We start from the raw sequence: 13,943 nt of genomic DNA on the forward strand, positions 1-13,943 counted from the left end.
TTTCTGCTACAGGGTGGTATATCGTTAGATATTTTGGTCGTTTCTCAGGGGTACTTATCAGGATGGTGTCAATGTATTGGTTATTATACCAGTTAAATATTTCAATTCATCTATAATCATTTCAATTTGATACTCTTGCCATTGATAGAGCACATATTGTAGGGATTAGAGGACCTTTCTCATTCTATGAGCTTCTGGCCATGTTCTTCTATAGCAACTCCAAAAAACATCCAGCCAATGTACTTCTGATTTGCCTTTGGTCCATTTTCTATTTTATGGATCTCAGTGCAGCAGGTTGGCTTTTCATGTATTATTCCTTGTGCCCACCGTACAACCAGTTCTCCTTATTTTAGAGCTATACATTTCCTTGGTAATATATCTTCATTCACTTGATTTATTGCCATATGATCACTCACTGTTACACTAATAAACAGTCAAATATTTTTAGTACCTTTTGGAGACAAAGTATAGCAGCACAGCATCCTTGGAAAAGAATACAGCTGCCCAGTATATATGTGAGAGTTGGTGTGTGTGTGTGTGTGTGTGTGTGTGTGTGTGTGTGTGTGTATGTGTGTATGTGTGGGAAGGTGAAGGAAAGAAGCAGGAGGAGTAGGGAGATCCATTAGACCATTACAATTGGAACAAGGTACAAAGAGTATAGGAATTCATTTTTTTAAAAAACTGTTGAAGTTTGAGGAACTTAGAGGGAAAAAAAGAATGACAATGTGACTAAACAAACTCTGAATAAATGTATCTAATTCTACCCCAGACCACAGTCAGAAAAATTAGAGGCTGAAGCATGTATCATTGGAGAATGTTATCATTGTCCATGGATTAGGAGTTCAAGGACCTGAGTTTGAATCCAAACTTATCTCACCTTGGGTAAGTAACTCTATTCCTTCTATCCCCAGTTTTCTAAACTATAAAATTACTGGGCAGGACTAGATGATCTCTCCACTCTAAATCCTACAATTCAGTGAATAGACAATACTCTTCACATATTTAAACATCTTTAAACAAACAACTTCCTTTTCTCTCTTTCTGTGGATTACACATTTAACGTGAGATTTTTAAAAAAAATTATCCTACCATTCAGTGAAAAAATTTGAATTTTCCTTCTTTCTTCCCACCTATTACATGCATATATACACTAATGTGCTTCTCTTAATTTGCATAGTTAGTTCTAAATGTGAAATAATCACCTGTCAAATCTTTAGACTCCTTTATTTGCGCCGGATTTTTAAAATTTGTCTTTTGGCTTATACTTTCATTGGTACTAGATACATCCAAAGATGCAGGACTTTTCTTTTCCTTTGTTGGTTTCTCCAAACTCTTAGGAATGAAAAAGAATGGTATTCCAGAAACAATACTAAGGATTCCCACTATGAGAAAGCCAAGCCACCAAGCACCAACCCAACGGGAATCGGTTGGCTTTATCGTTACAGTACCTATAACAAAAAAAATTCTTAAAAATTCACAATGCAAACATGTCATTTTAAGAACTGTTACAATTTTCTTTTTCCTTGAAAATTTGTCACCCATTTATCTTTATCTATTGAGAAAACACATTCAAACAGGAAAAATTCATATGAATAATAGATGAATGAAAAATACAAGAGGCAGTTAAATCAATGAGAAAATATTAATTCTAGTAAAACATCAATATATCAAAACCACATGGGAAAAGGAAAGAATAATTCTATTGACTAAATTCAATTCAATAATATATAGTGCAACAAACATGGATTGAGTACCTGCTGGGTACTCAACAACAATAACAAATTTAAAAAGATGAAATAGGACCCAGCCTCTGTCTTCAGCTGTTTGAGGTTTAGGATTATGTAAGGCTAAACAGTTAATCCCAAACAATTTTGGATTTGTATAAATCCCAGATAATGGAATAGAATTATACACCATTCAAAATGGAATATATGTCTAAAATATAGACCAGGTATACCAGTTTATTTAATTAAATAATAGTCCATTGACATACTTCTTCAGAAATGTAGTGTGGAATAGTAAATTTGAGGACTGGAAGACAAAAAAGTTGTTCTTAAGACTTCATTAGCCCAGGGGACTAAGGTTCAAGCCATATCTTCATTGATGCAATTTCTTGGTGACCTCTGCCTAAATGGATGTGATTTCCTGACTACTTAAGGGCATAAAAGGCCCACCTAGGTGCAGTTATGACCCTTTAGACTTTGCAGATGTACCAAGGGTCACTGTATTTGGCCCTGCTAATCAGATATATTTGTTCAGGTAAGTGAACGGAACCTATGTTTACCCAGGCTATGTGCTATAGCATTTTTGTTGAGTATTCTTTCTGTTCTCTGGCTAAGTAAGCCTACTTTCGTTAAGTGGTGAGTGACCTACTAGTTCATCCTTATGAGCCTTACTGAACAGGTGACTAGAAGGAGTCGGGTTTAGTTGACTATATCACTTTTTTCTTTTAAGTATTTAGCTAAGTGGTGCAGTGGTTAGAGTGCCAGGAGATAGCATGCTCATCTTCCAGAACTCAAATCTAGCCTCTGATACTTACTATTTATGTGACCCTGAGCAAGTCACTTAACCCTGTTTTCTTCAATTCCTCATCTGTAAAATGAGCTGGAGAAGGAGATGTCAAATCATTCCAGTATCTTTACCAAGAAAACCCCAAATGAGATCATGAAGAGTTGGACATGACTGAAATGACTCAACAACAACAAATTCATTTTAAGTACAAATATTACTGGATTTATTTACCAAGTATTAAATTATTCAACGAGATAGGGTTTTTTCAAACAACACTGGAGAAATCATAAGAATTTCAAAGCCACAGAGGACCCCAGAGACTAACTAGTTTAACTGCTTTATGTCTTAGTGGAAACTGAAGTCCAGAGACTGACTTGCCCAAGTTGATATACATAATGGTAGGTGTTGGGATATTTTTCAGTACAGTTAAATGCTCCTTTTCCCCCCACTGGAGTGGACATTGAAGCAAAATTTCCTAAATATGATTATTATCAATAGATTATTATTATGATGATCTCATTATATGGTTGATCTTGTATCAGTAGCTAGAGAAAAATCTGAATTTTGCTATGAAGGACACTAATTGGCTCTGGAATACCAACTTGATACTAAATCATATCAATTTGAAAATTGGCTCACATTATGGCAGACAGACAGGTCTAGTTTTGTTCCACTTGCTTATGATTGTGACAAAAAACTCTTAATGACCATGTTATCTCTGGTAGATTCTACCAAGCAAGAAGTCTTCCAGTAAGAGTTCATTGAAGGACTATTTTCCTGCTTTCCAAGGACCAGCTTCATAGAAAAATAATCAGCTAATTATTTCTGTAGTAACTACATAATAGTGTCCATAAAGGTCCAATATTTTAGTTCAAATTTGTATCTTCTCCATTGTCTAGTGTTCTGCATACAGCAGTTGCTTAAGAATATTTGTTGAATTTAATGAATTGAATTGAATGGGCTTGGAGCTAGAAGTCAGGTGATCTGGACCTTTGTTCAGTTTAATCACTAATGAACAAATTGTCTTAGCCTACAGCTGAAACAACTTGAACAGGGGTTAGTGATAATTTGTTTTTTGGGGATAGGTGTATTTGCTTATAGAGCAACAGAAACAAGTTATATGGCTTTTGGAATAGAAAATAATTTTTTTTTTTGGATTCTATCCGTCTATCCGTGGGAAAGTTTTGAGTACCACTATTCTGAAGTCAGGAAAATGTTCATCAACAAGCTTATACTTGTCTAAGACTTTATATTCAACTGTTTTTAGTGGTCTGGGGAAGTTAACCTTCCTAAAACAACCTTCCTAAGGTATTTATGCAGAGGTCCCACTGTGGAACGTCTTTACAAGGAAACCCTAGACTGTGACCTTTGGGAGGGAGTTTCTGCTCAAAGGATTCTGGCATCCTGAGCATGAGGACTTGGTCAGGAGTGATCACTACACAAAGTAGAAATTGTTCTAGAGATCATTGTAAATAAAATAGTTACATAAAGAGCCCCAGAAGGAGCAGATACACAAACAATTCTAGCACTTTGGCTATGTCTCCTGTGTTTTCCTTTGACCAATGGGATCTACTCTCCACAGTAACTCTAAAAATAAGAAATCAGATCCAGTCATTAGTTAACCAGAAAACACACAGAAAGTGCATTAGATGATAAAAATTATCAAAACACTTTTAGTGTCCCAGTGTGGACACATGTTTTAGATTGCATGAAGTGAAATTGGTCAAACTAGTTCCAAGTGAAGTGAAATATTTGGGACATCTTGCCAATTACCAAATTAATAACTTCATAATGATTTTTTATTTTTATATAACATTCTTCCAAAAGAATGGTTTATTTCGATAAACACCTGTTGAGTTCAAAATAGGAGAAATTTCCCAAATTAGTTATTGGATCACATATAAAAAGCATCCAAATGATTATTTGAATGTGTTAATTTCAATTGGTTTTGTTAGAATGATATACACAATGCTAAACTTAATCTTGTTCCTGATTGCCATGGTTTACCAGTTTGTAAAATAGGAAAAAAATTATTATTCTATATCATAACACTATATTATTATTCTATATAACACTATATATATACATATATACATATATATATATATATATATATATATATAATTCTATATCACAACACTGTTAGGATGGATTGGATAATACTTACTTAGGTCTACATATCCAATGTCGACATACAGTTTTATACATAATGATACCAGAAGAAAACCCAGTACTGGGCCAATCATTGCCAATGAATGCAAAATTCCTGAAAATATTACAAAATAATTCAATAATTACCAAAAAAATACCCCATATAGTTTCACTGTGTCATTAACATGCTATTTTTTTGTAAGTGAAACACTATATCCACCGAAGAAACAGGTGTCTTTAAAACAATTCCTTTTTTGGGGACAAAACTCATTATTTGACAAAAACTATGGAAAAAATGCAAAACAGTATGGCAGAAATTAGGCATAGATAAATATTTCACATTGTATACCAAAATAAGGTCAAAATGTCACATGATTTAGACATAAAAGGTGATGCCATAAGCAAATTAGGAGAGCATGGAATAGTTTACCTGTAAGATCAATGGATAAGAGAAAAATTTAGGACCAAACAAGATATACAGAGAATCAAAATGGATAATTTTAATTCTGAAAAATTCTAAAAAAATCTAAAAAAAAGTTTTTATACAAACAAAACCAATGCAACCAAAATTAGAAGGAAAGTAGGAAACTGGGGGAAATTTTTACAGCAAGCATCTCTGATAAAGGTCTCATTTCTCAAATATATACAGAATGGAGTCATATTTATAAGCATATAGGTCAATCAGACAAAGAAATCAAAGATAGCTATAGTCATGTGAGAAAAAATGCCCTAAATCACTATTGATTAGAGAAATGCAAATTAAAACAATTCTGAGGCAACACCTCACACATATCAACTTGCCTAATATGACAGAAAAAAATGATAAATGTTGGAAAAGGTGTAAGAAAAGTGGGACACTAATGCAGCATTGGGGGAGTTGTGAACTGATCCAACCATTCTGGAGAGAAATTTAATATTATGCCCAAAGGGTTATATAACTGTGCATATCCTTTGATCCAGCAGTACCACTAGGTCTGTATCCCTGGGAGATAAAAAAGGGAAAAGAGACCTATATTTATACAAAAATATTTATGGCAGCTCTCTTTCCAGTGGTTAAGAATTGGAAATTGAAGGAATGCCCATCAGTTGGGGAATGACGGAACATGCTGTGGTATAACAACATAATGGAGTGTGATTGTGCTATAAAGAAATGATGAGCAGGATCAATTTAGAAAAACCTGAAAAGACTTATATGAACTGATACAGAAAGAAATGAGAAGAACCAGGAGAATTTTGTACATAGTAAGAACAATATAGTAGGATGAAGAACTGGGAATGATTAGCTATTCTCGGTAATACAATAATCTGTCAATCCCAAAGAACTCATGATGAAAAATGTTATCTGCTTCCAGAAAAAGAACTGATACCATCTTAATACAGACTGAAGCTTGCTTCCTTCCTTCTTTCTAGTTTTCTTTCACAAAACGACTAATATGAAAGTGTTTTACATGATTGCACATGTATAACCTATATTAAATTGATCAGCATCTCAGGGAGGGGAGGGAAGGAGGGTTAGAATTTAGACCTCAAAACTTTAAAAAAATGTTGAAATTGATTTTACATGTATTTGGGGAAAATAAAATATTATTTAAAACAACTCTCTTTTCATCAAAAGAAGATATTGATAGAATATTATTATGAGGGCAATCAAGACAGAACATATTTAAAATAGTTACACATTCTAATTCTACAATGATAACTTCTCCCAACCCCCTTATTGGTAGAAGAATATCTTAGTATTATTTAGTCTCTGGATAATGATGTGAGCACTAGAGATGAAAAAGGCAACGGAGAGTATATTTAAAGGCCATTTCAATCATGAGCACACTATATTCATCTTATGTCAGGCCACATGGTCTTTAGTAAATAGTGAGTTCAGGGTAAAGAGACAATTACTTCTCAATGGACATGGCCACCTATGAACTATTTAAGGATATGCTTTAATAAGGGCCAAGTTGAGGGAGAGATCCTTCATCTCTGCCATCAGAGCTCTAGGATATATTGGAAGACAACTCTCAGAAGTAAGGCAAAAAGGCTGAGCTTAGTTCCTAAATATGGGGTCTTTTTCATCTAGGGAGCTAGGGTCAAGGTTACAATTTCCTTAGGGCTGTATCTAGAGTGCCAAAGGAATAAAAAGTTGGCTTTGAGTTCCTTATGTAGGCCAGAGGCCAAGGACAAAAATATTTAGCTAGGAGAAACAGAGGAAAGACAGGCAAAGTAAGGGAGATTTAAAGTTTTCTCCTTCAGTCTTGGGACTTTGATAGCCATATCTATAATTGGAGAAAGGCTATCAGTTCAATCCAATTGAATCTATCAGTTAAAAACTAAGGACAATACTCAGCCCATATTAGATTGACTTGCTGAGATGAGATAAAATCAGGAAGATGGGTCAGGGAGGAAGGTGAGTTAGGATTAAAAATATGCTTTGTTCGAGTTATACATACAGGAAAAAATTGATAATTATACTTCTTATAATTTTGCTCTTCATTATTTTAACCACCTAAATGTTTCTTCATCTTGTTTGGTAGTAAAATCATTCAAATGCTCCTCACTATTCTCTACATAAGTATTTCTGTGCTGTTTTTAGGGATCAGGGCTTAAGAATTAGAGTAAGATGAAAGCTGTCTTTTCCAAGGCTGGACTGTGTTGGGACTGGAAGCTCAATTCCGTGTGGACAGTCTCGGGCAGGTAAAAGTGGGACTTCTAAATCTTAGAGTCTTACGAGGCCCTCCATGAACAGCGGGGGTTCGAGAAGGTCAGACCGAGCTAGCTCGGCTAGCTCGGGTATTTCTGCCTCTCCCCCGGAGATACCTGATGGGTGGAGTCTCCCTGCCCTCGAGGTCGTCCCGGATTGGAGCACACCTAGTTACCTAACAGCACGGTATTGAGATGCAAACTGTGTGGCTGAAGATTAAGTAGGATTGAGGAAGCCTAAAAGCTCTCTTAGCACGTGTGGAGCCAAAGAGAAAAGTAGGGCTCCGCTTCTTTTCTTTCCTCTCTCCCCTCCCCCTCTCTCCCCCGCTTGTACTTCTACTTCCAATCCCTTAAGCTTAGCCTCCTTAGGAAATCTCCCCCTCTTCATCCTAAGAAAGAAGATCCCCTGCACTTGTAACCGAAACCCTGTAATAAAGCTCAACCCCTGTTTGACTCTGGAACGTCCTTTCTCTCATGCGTGCAAGGCGTGGCCAGCCGAAGACCTCAGGAGGTGAGGTAAGGAAGACTCGGGTAGCCCAATACAGGCCTCTAGGCTTGGCAGGACTGAAGTGATCTAATGACAATGAATCCCTTGATTATTTGCCCCTGAAAGACTGGAAAGCAGTCAAAGAATTCAATGTGGCCAATGATCACAAATGTACATTACCTACGTAAAAAGTAGAATGTCCTTCTTTTGCAAAATTATCAATGTATGTGATTCCCAGAGGTGTAATCGGAGTTTCCCCAATTCCACGTATCATGTTTCCCATCAGCACATATATCCACATGGGTAAACCAGATTCTTTTTTGCAACCTTTGAACACAAAAAATCTGGTTTGTTAGCATGATATACTAATCCATCTATGTTATTGTTCTACTTGAATATGTTTATGTTTCTTTTATTTGACCTTAATTTTATTAGTCCAATTAGATGTCAGATGTATTTTTCATAGTCAGCTAAATAATTTACCTTAGGAGAAAGAAATACATTTATCTTTGAAACACTTTCTTGATTTTCTTTTTTGCATTAAGAATCATTCATGCTTACCTGACTCTAATAATACAGATGATGTGTTATTGCTACTTGAATTGAGATCAGCTGAGCAAGGAGTGTAGATTGCTGTTGAGTTCTCAAATGGCTTAGCATGTGATGCTGAGTCATACCTGTAACTATGATGATATAATTGAAATGTTAAAGAAAGCATTGCCAAATAAGTTATTCCCATTTTTACATGCTATCATCCTATAGACTAGTTTTATAATGCACTATGTTCAGTAAATGGATAAAGGTAGATAATAATGTATTAGGAATACCTACCAGAAAAAAACAACATAATCTTTCCCAAATAGAGCCAGTAAGTAAGGGTTAAAAGGACTCCTTAAACACTACTAAAGGGATGGAAAAAATCCATTTCTGTTTTGTTTGTGTATGTATACGCATATTCCTCTTGGCATGCATGAAAGTGGGGCCAAAGACATGGATCCTCATTGCTTATTATAGGAATATGTTAGTTATTATCTATGCATTAAACTGATTAAAAGGGCAAATCATAGCTATTTATTCCTGAAGGGAACAAAGCAGTTTTCCTGGCTGGATTTCACAAATAACCAGAAGATGGAAAACGATAGAAAGAAAAGGAAAAATAAACAAGCACAATTTGCTTTACTTCATGTAGACCAATTAGATATGACACCTTCTGCCCAAGAGTTGAGGGAAGGGGGTATTCAGAGTGACAGAATGACTAATGGATATTTGACTCAATTAACCAATTCAGATTTATTAATGGCTACTACATATCAGGTATGGAGAATACAGAGGCAAAAATGAAACAATTCTTGTTTTAAACTACCTCCCCTAAAACAATACTCAATTCTTTTTAATGAAAGACAACTTTTGACTTTGACTGAACTTTTCACCCAACGTAAGATGTATGTGTCACACACACATATGCACACACATATATTTTTGTGTGTTTATGTACATATGTATTTAAGTATACATCTATATGTGTATACTTTGGAACCATGTTCTATAGTCTTCAAAGACAGACACTAAATTTTTTTTGATAATCCATTCTAGTGTCTACAGAAACAAGGGTGGAATATGAGATAGAATTCTTTTAGTTTAACTTTATTTCTTCTTTATTTAAGGTCTGAATATAATGTTTTAATCAAAAGTTTTCTATGGTGTTGATGTAGAGGGTAGAATCCAAAAGAAAAGGAAACAACTTTTTTTAAAGCAAGGCTTGGTAGATGTAGCTGTCTTCACCAAAAAGGGTTTATTCAGTAATTCCTTTGCTTTAGAGGAAGTTATAGAGCCCAGAGAAAAACGTTTATATTTAAGTTGAAGTACTACCATATGTTAAAAGAAATTAAATATTATGTTGTACTTTAATGCCCTTTCAATCATCCCCAATTTCTAAAATCTTCAACTTCTGTCTACTGGATTCCTTTATGCTATCTTTAGAGAACATCTTTAGACCATATCTGTTCCATTATAAAACAAACAAACAAAAACCATTCATTGGAGCTTACCATCCCTATGAGGTCTGCTCTTATGTCTGTTTCCTTTTTTTCAACCAGACTTCTAGAAGGAGCTGTGTATAGATTGTGTCTTCAATTTCTCTCTTCTCATTCTCTCCTAAACCCTCTGCAAACTGCCTTTGGACACTGATTAAACTACTCTCTTCAAAGTTAGTAATCTTCTCTTAAATGATGAATCTGGAAGTTTCCTCCCACCCCTCTTTTTTTCTTTGACATTGCTGACCTCTCACTAGTCTTGTATATTCTCTACTCTGAGTTTTCATGGAACTATTATTTCCTGCTTCTCTTCTTAATTGTCTGACCCCCTCCATCTTAGTCCCCATGGCTGGATTATTATCTATGTATTCCTCTTCTTTCCTCTTTCTATAATTTTCCTTTCTAATACTATCATCAGCTCCCAAGGGTCTGTATCCCCCACTTCAATAGTCCTTCTCACACAGACTATGGATGCTGTTAACCATATCTGTAGGATGAAATGAAATCTTGGGTAGTTACCAATTTACTTGTCATTTATGAGCAGCATGTGATGAAAGTGGAAGAATAACTTTCATTCTTGAGTCAGTTTGAATTATCTTGGGTGAAGAAAGGGATTATTTGAAGACAGAGAGATGGGGCTAAGAGATCTTGATTCTTGAGAAATAGAATTCTTTAATTATCAGGAAGAAAGTAATTAATATATTTTAAGAGAGTTTAATCATGGGACTTCATTTGTGAAGTAAACATTTAGAGATATTCTTGATATAATCATTCTTACACTTGCTCCATTATAAATAATGATTATCCTTATTTTATTGTTAGCTATACTGTGAATAAATCATATACATATCTAATAACTGACATTTTCTAAACCTAGAAAATTAAAATAATATTATATGTGGAGAGATGAGCAAAAACTTGTAGGAACATTGGTTTCTTCAAATTATTATACATAGTATTGACTTGGAGCAATTTAGAAGGTTATACAAGATAGCCTCGCTTTCTTTAGAATGCAAGATGAGAATTAGTTAAGTATCAAGTGAAATAACATGTAGAGAAGTGTAGTCCTACCTAAAATTTGCTACACATCAGTCATAGCCTCTAAATACCAGTGATAGGCTTGTCACCTACATGCCAAAAACATATAAAATATTCAATCTGTCTTCTGAGCTCCAGCCCTCCATTACGATCTTTCTATTGAACATTTCAAAGTGAATTTCATAAAGGCACCTCAAACTCATCATATTCAAAATAAAAATCAGTAACTTTTCCCAAAAATCTTCCCTCTGCTGAACTTCTTTATTTCTGTTGAGTGCAGTAATACTGTTTCCCACATTTTCTGGTGTAGTTGAGAGAGTAGTGCTATATTTGGAGTCAACAAGAGTTTTGATTTCTGTCTCAAACACTTAGTAACTATTTGGTCCTGGGTAGGTCACTTAAAAGGTAATCTGAGCCTCAGTTTCTTCATCTAAAATATACAAACTATAATAGCAAGTCAGGATTATTGTGAGAATCAAAAGAGATAATATATTTAGAGTGCTTCATGTACCTAAAAGTGCTATATGAATTTCTAGTTATTCTATCTAATCAGTTGCATAATCTTGCCATTCTATTTCTACAACTTCTTTTTTCTACTCAATAAGCTACCACTTAAGTTCAGGTCCTCATCACCTCCACTGTAGGTTATTGAAATGGTTTCCAATTTGATTTTCCTGCTTCAAATCTCTCCCCAACTCCCTACTGTCCACCCTACTGTCACTCCCCTATTCAATAAACCCTAGGGACTGCCCAGAGTTTTTAGGATAAACTATAAACTCTTATGTTTGTTTTGTAAAATCTTTCAGCGCTTGGCCTAAATCTGTCTTTCTAATCTTGTTATATATTACTCTTATTTCCATCAAACTCAAATTCTCTTTTGCGCTCAGATCACACTCCATCTCCCTTTCTAGACCATCCTTTATATCTGGAATGCATCATATCCAACTTAAAGAATTTTTCAATTAGTTCAACTTGTAACTCAAACATCACTGTGTACACATTGTAAGTGGTCTCACTCCCAAACTATTTTGTAATTACGTTGAACTTATTCTTCATTATTCATATTTGAACATGCTGTCTCTGCATAATAGAATGTAAGCTCCTTGAGGGCAGGGACTCTAATTTATTTTTGTTTCTTTGTTTTTACAGCCTCTATACTAGCAGAGTTCCTGTCACATAGCAGTGAATAATAAATGGTTGAGGTTGATTGACTGATTAATTGATTGACTTACAGTGTCACTAATTCCCTTTGTTAGGGAAATATATGTTTTGCCAATAGGAGAATATTTTTCAAATTGTAGTATCTCATTCACTGGGGCATTGGTCTCTACATATTGCAATCCTACATTTAAAAGTATTTCCCAAAATCTACACTGAAGAAAATGTGAAACTGTTATAATAGATGTTTCTGTCAATTTCATGCATAGAATATTAGAGATGACAGTAATCTTAGAGATTATCTAATTACCTCATCTACATCGCCCTTTCTCTCTAACACAAGCAAAATATTCATTTGGTTAATTGCCAATTAAACTCCTCATCTAATGCTTTTTCTTCTTACCCAAATGATAAATTCTACTGGTTTTTATGGAATCCATAAAAACAGACATGAAATAGATATTAGATGAAAATTTTCATTGATTTTCCTGTGATTTCTCAAGCCTTTTTAGCTGTTGTTCATAAGCCTAGATAGGGCTATAAAAGTAGCTAGCATCTGTACTAATGTATGTGGAAAGTTTACCCCACATTTTCGTAAACATAGAGAACTTTCTGAAAGAGACATTTGCAACAAATCTGAAAATTTGGCATTCTGCAATATCTAAAAATGAATATTACTTAATACTTAGGGCAGTAAAATGAACTGGAGAAGGAAATTGCAAATGACTCCAGTATCTTTGCCAAGAAAACCCCAAATGAGGTCACGTAGAGTCAGACATGTCTGAAACAAGTAAACAATAATGATAATTGTTAAATACTTACTATTCCATGAAGAAGTGAGGTGATGCAGTTATAATACTTCCAATTCCCATAATTAAACACCCAATTCCAATTATCCGTGGAATGTGTGACTTGGCTCCAAAGTGACTTACCACAGTTATCACCAATAAATTGCCTGGAAGAAGAAAAATTGCATTTTCGTATAATTTAATTCTCTAAAAGTGGTAAGACTTGATCACTTGTTATGTGAGGCCATTGTATCTCATAGTCACTAAGAGGAAGTAGAAGTAAAAAAATAAAACATTAAAAGTATTACCTCTGTTCTGAAGAAAATTAGAATCTATCTGATGACACCAAGTGAACATACATGAAATAGAAAAATTGGTTAATTGTTTGATCCTAAGTATAATAACAAGACTACAATAGTCAAAATCTAAATAAGGGAAAGAATAACTAAGGAAGGATTCAGGAAGGAGGTGAAACTTAATCTGAGTCTTGAAAGTAAAAGAGATTTTATTTGGAGAGAAAGGAGGAAAGAAAATCAACAAAGGTTCATGATAAGGATGAGAATGAAGATGGCATATTATTTACAATGACCAAATAATTTGACTGGGATTGATCAAGTTATTCCAAGACAATAAATAGCTTATGTCTAAGGATAAACTAATACACTTGGTACATTTTTTTACAAAAAAATCCACAGGATTAGTAGCACCAAAGTAGAAGGAAAGTATATTTGGAAATGAAAAAAAAAATGCCGAAATGGAATAATCTATTGAAAGAACTCATTTAATCTTTAGAACACAAACAAATCCTTCCATGGAATTTGATAGCTGGAGAAGTTATTGCTAAATTCTCTATAGGGTAGTATAGTTTCCTTGAAGTAAGATGGAGAACAAGTTTAAAAGGACAAAAAAGCTTTTAACCATTGTTTTAAAAAAACTGCTAATCATGGGCCAGGAATTACAAAGACTGGGGGTATTGAATATTGCAAAAAGAACAGTATTTTTTCCCAGTGAAATTCACATTTGCATTCATGGCTATAGAAAAAAAATGTCATCAGAGGTTCAAGGAATCTTTAATATATGAGA

The 13,943-nt window shown here is 34.5% G+C and overlaps 1 protein-coding gene across 1 annotated transcript in view; it reads right to left on the reverse strand.

The window, feature by feature from the left end:
- Nucleotides 1-13,943, reverse strand: part of LOC140533608 (solute carrier organic anion transporter family member 1B1-like) — a 90,473-nt gene that overhangs the window by 40,980 nt on the left and 35,550 nt on the right. Inside the window, exons 4-8 of the mRNA XM_072653553.1 lie at nt 12,895-13,027; nt 8,405-8,526; nt 8,024-8,170; nt 4,679-4,777; nt 1,203-1,448 (exon numbers count right to left, since the gene is read on the reverse strand). Of these exons, the coding sequence (XP_072509654.1) occupies nt 1,203-1,448; nt 4,679-4,777; nt 8,024-8,170; nt 8,405-8,526; nt 12,895-13,027 (747 nt within the window). The remainder of the gene's footprint in view (nt 1-1,202; nt 1,449-4,678; nt 4,778-8,023; nt 8,171-8,404; nt 8,527-12,894; nt 13,028-13,943) is intronic.

Source organism: Notamacropus eugenii, chromosome 3, assembly GCF_028372415.1.
Source record: "Notamacropus eugenii isolate mMacEug1 chromosome 3, mMacEug1.pri_v2, whole genome shotgun sequence".
In the NCBI taxonomy this organism is placed as follows: Eukaryota; Metazoa; Chordata; class Mammalia; order Diprotodontia; family Macropodidae; genus Notamacropus; species Notamacropus eugenii.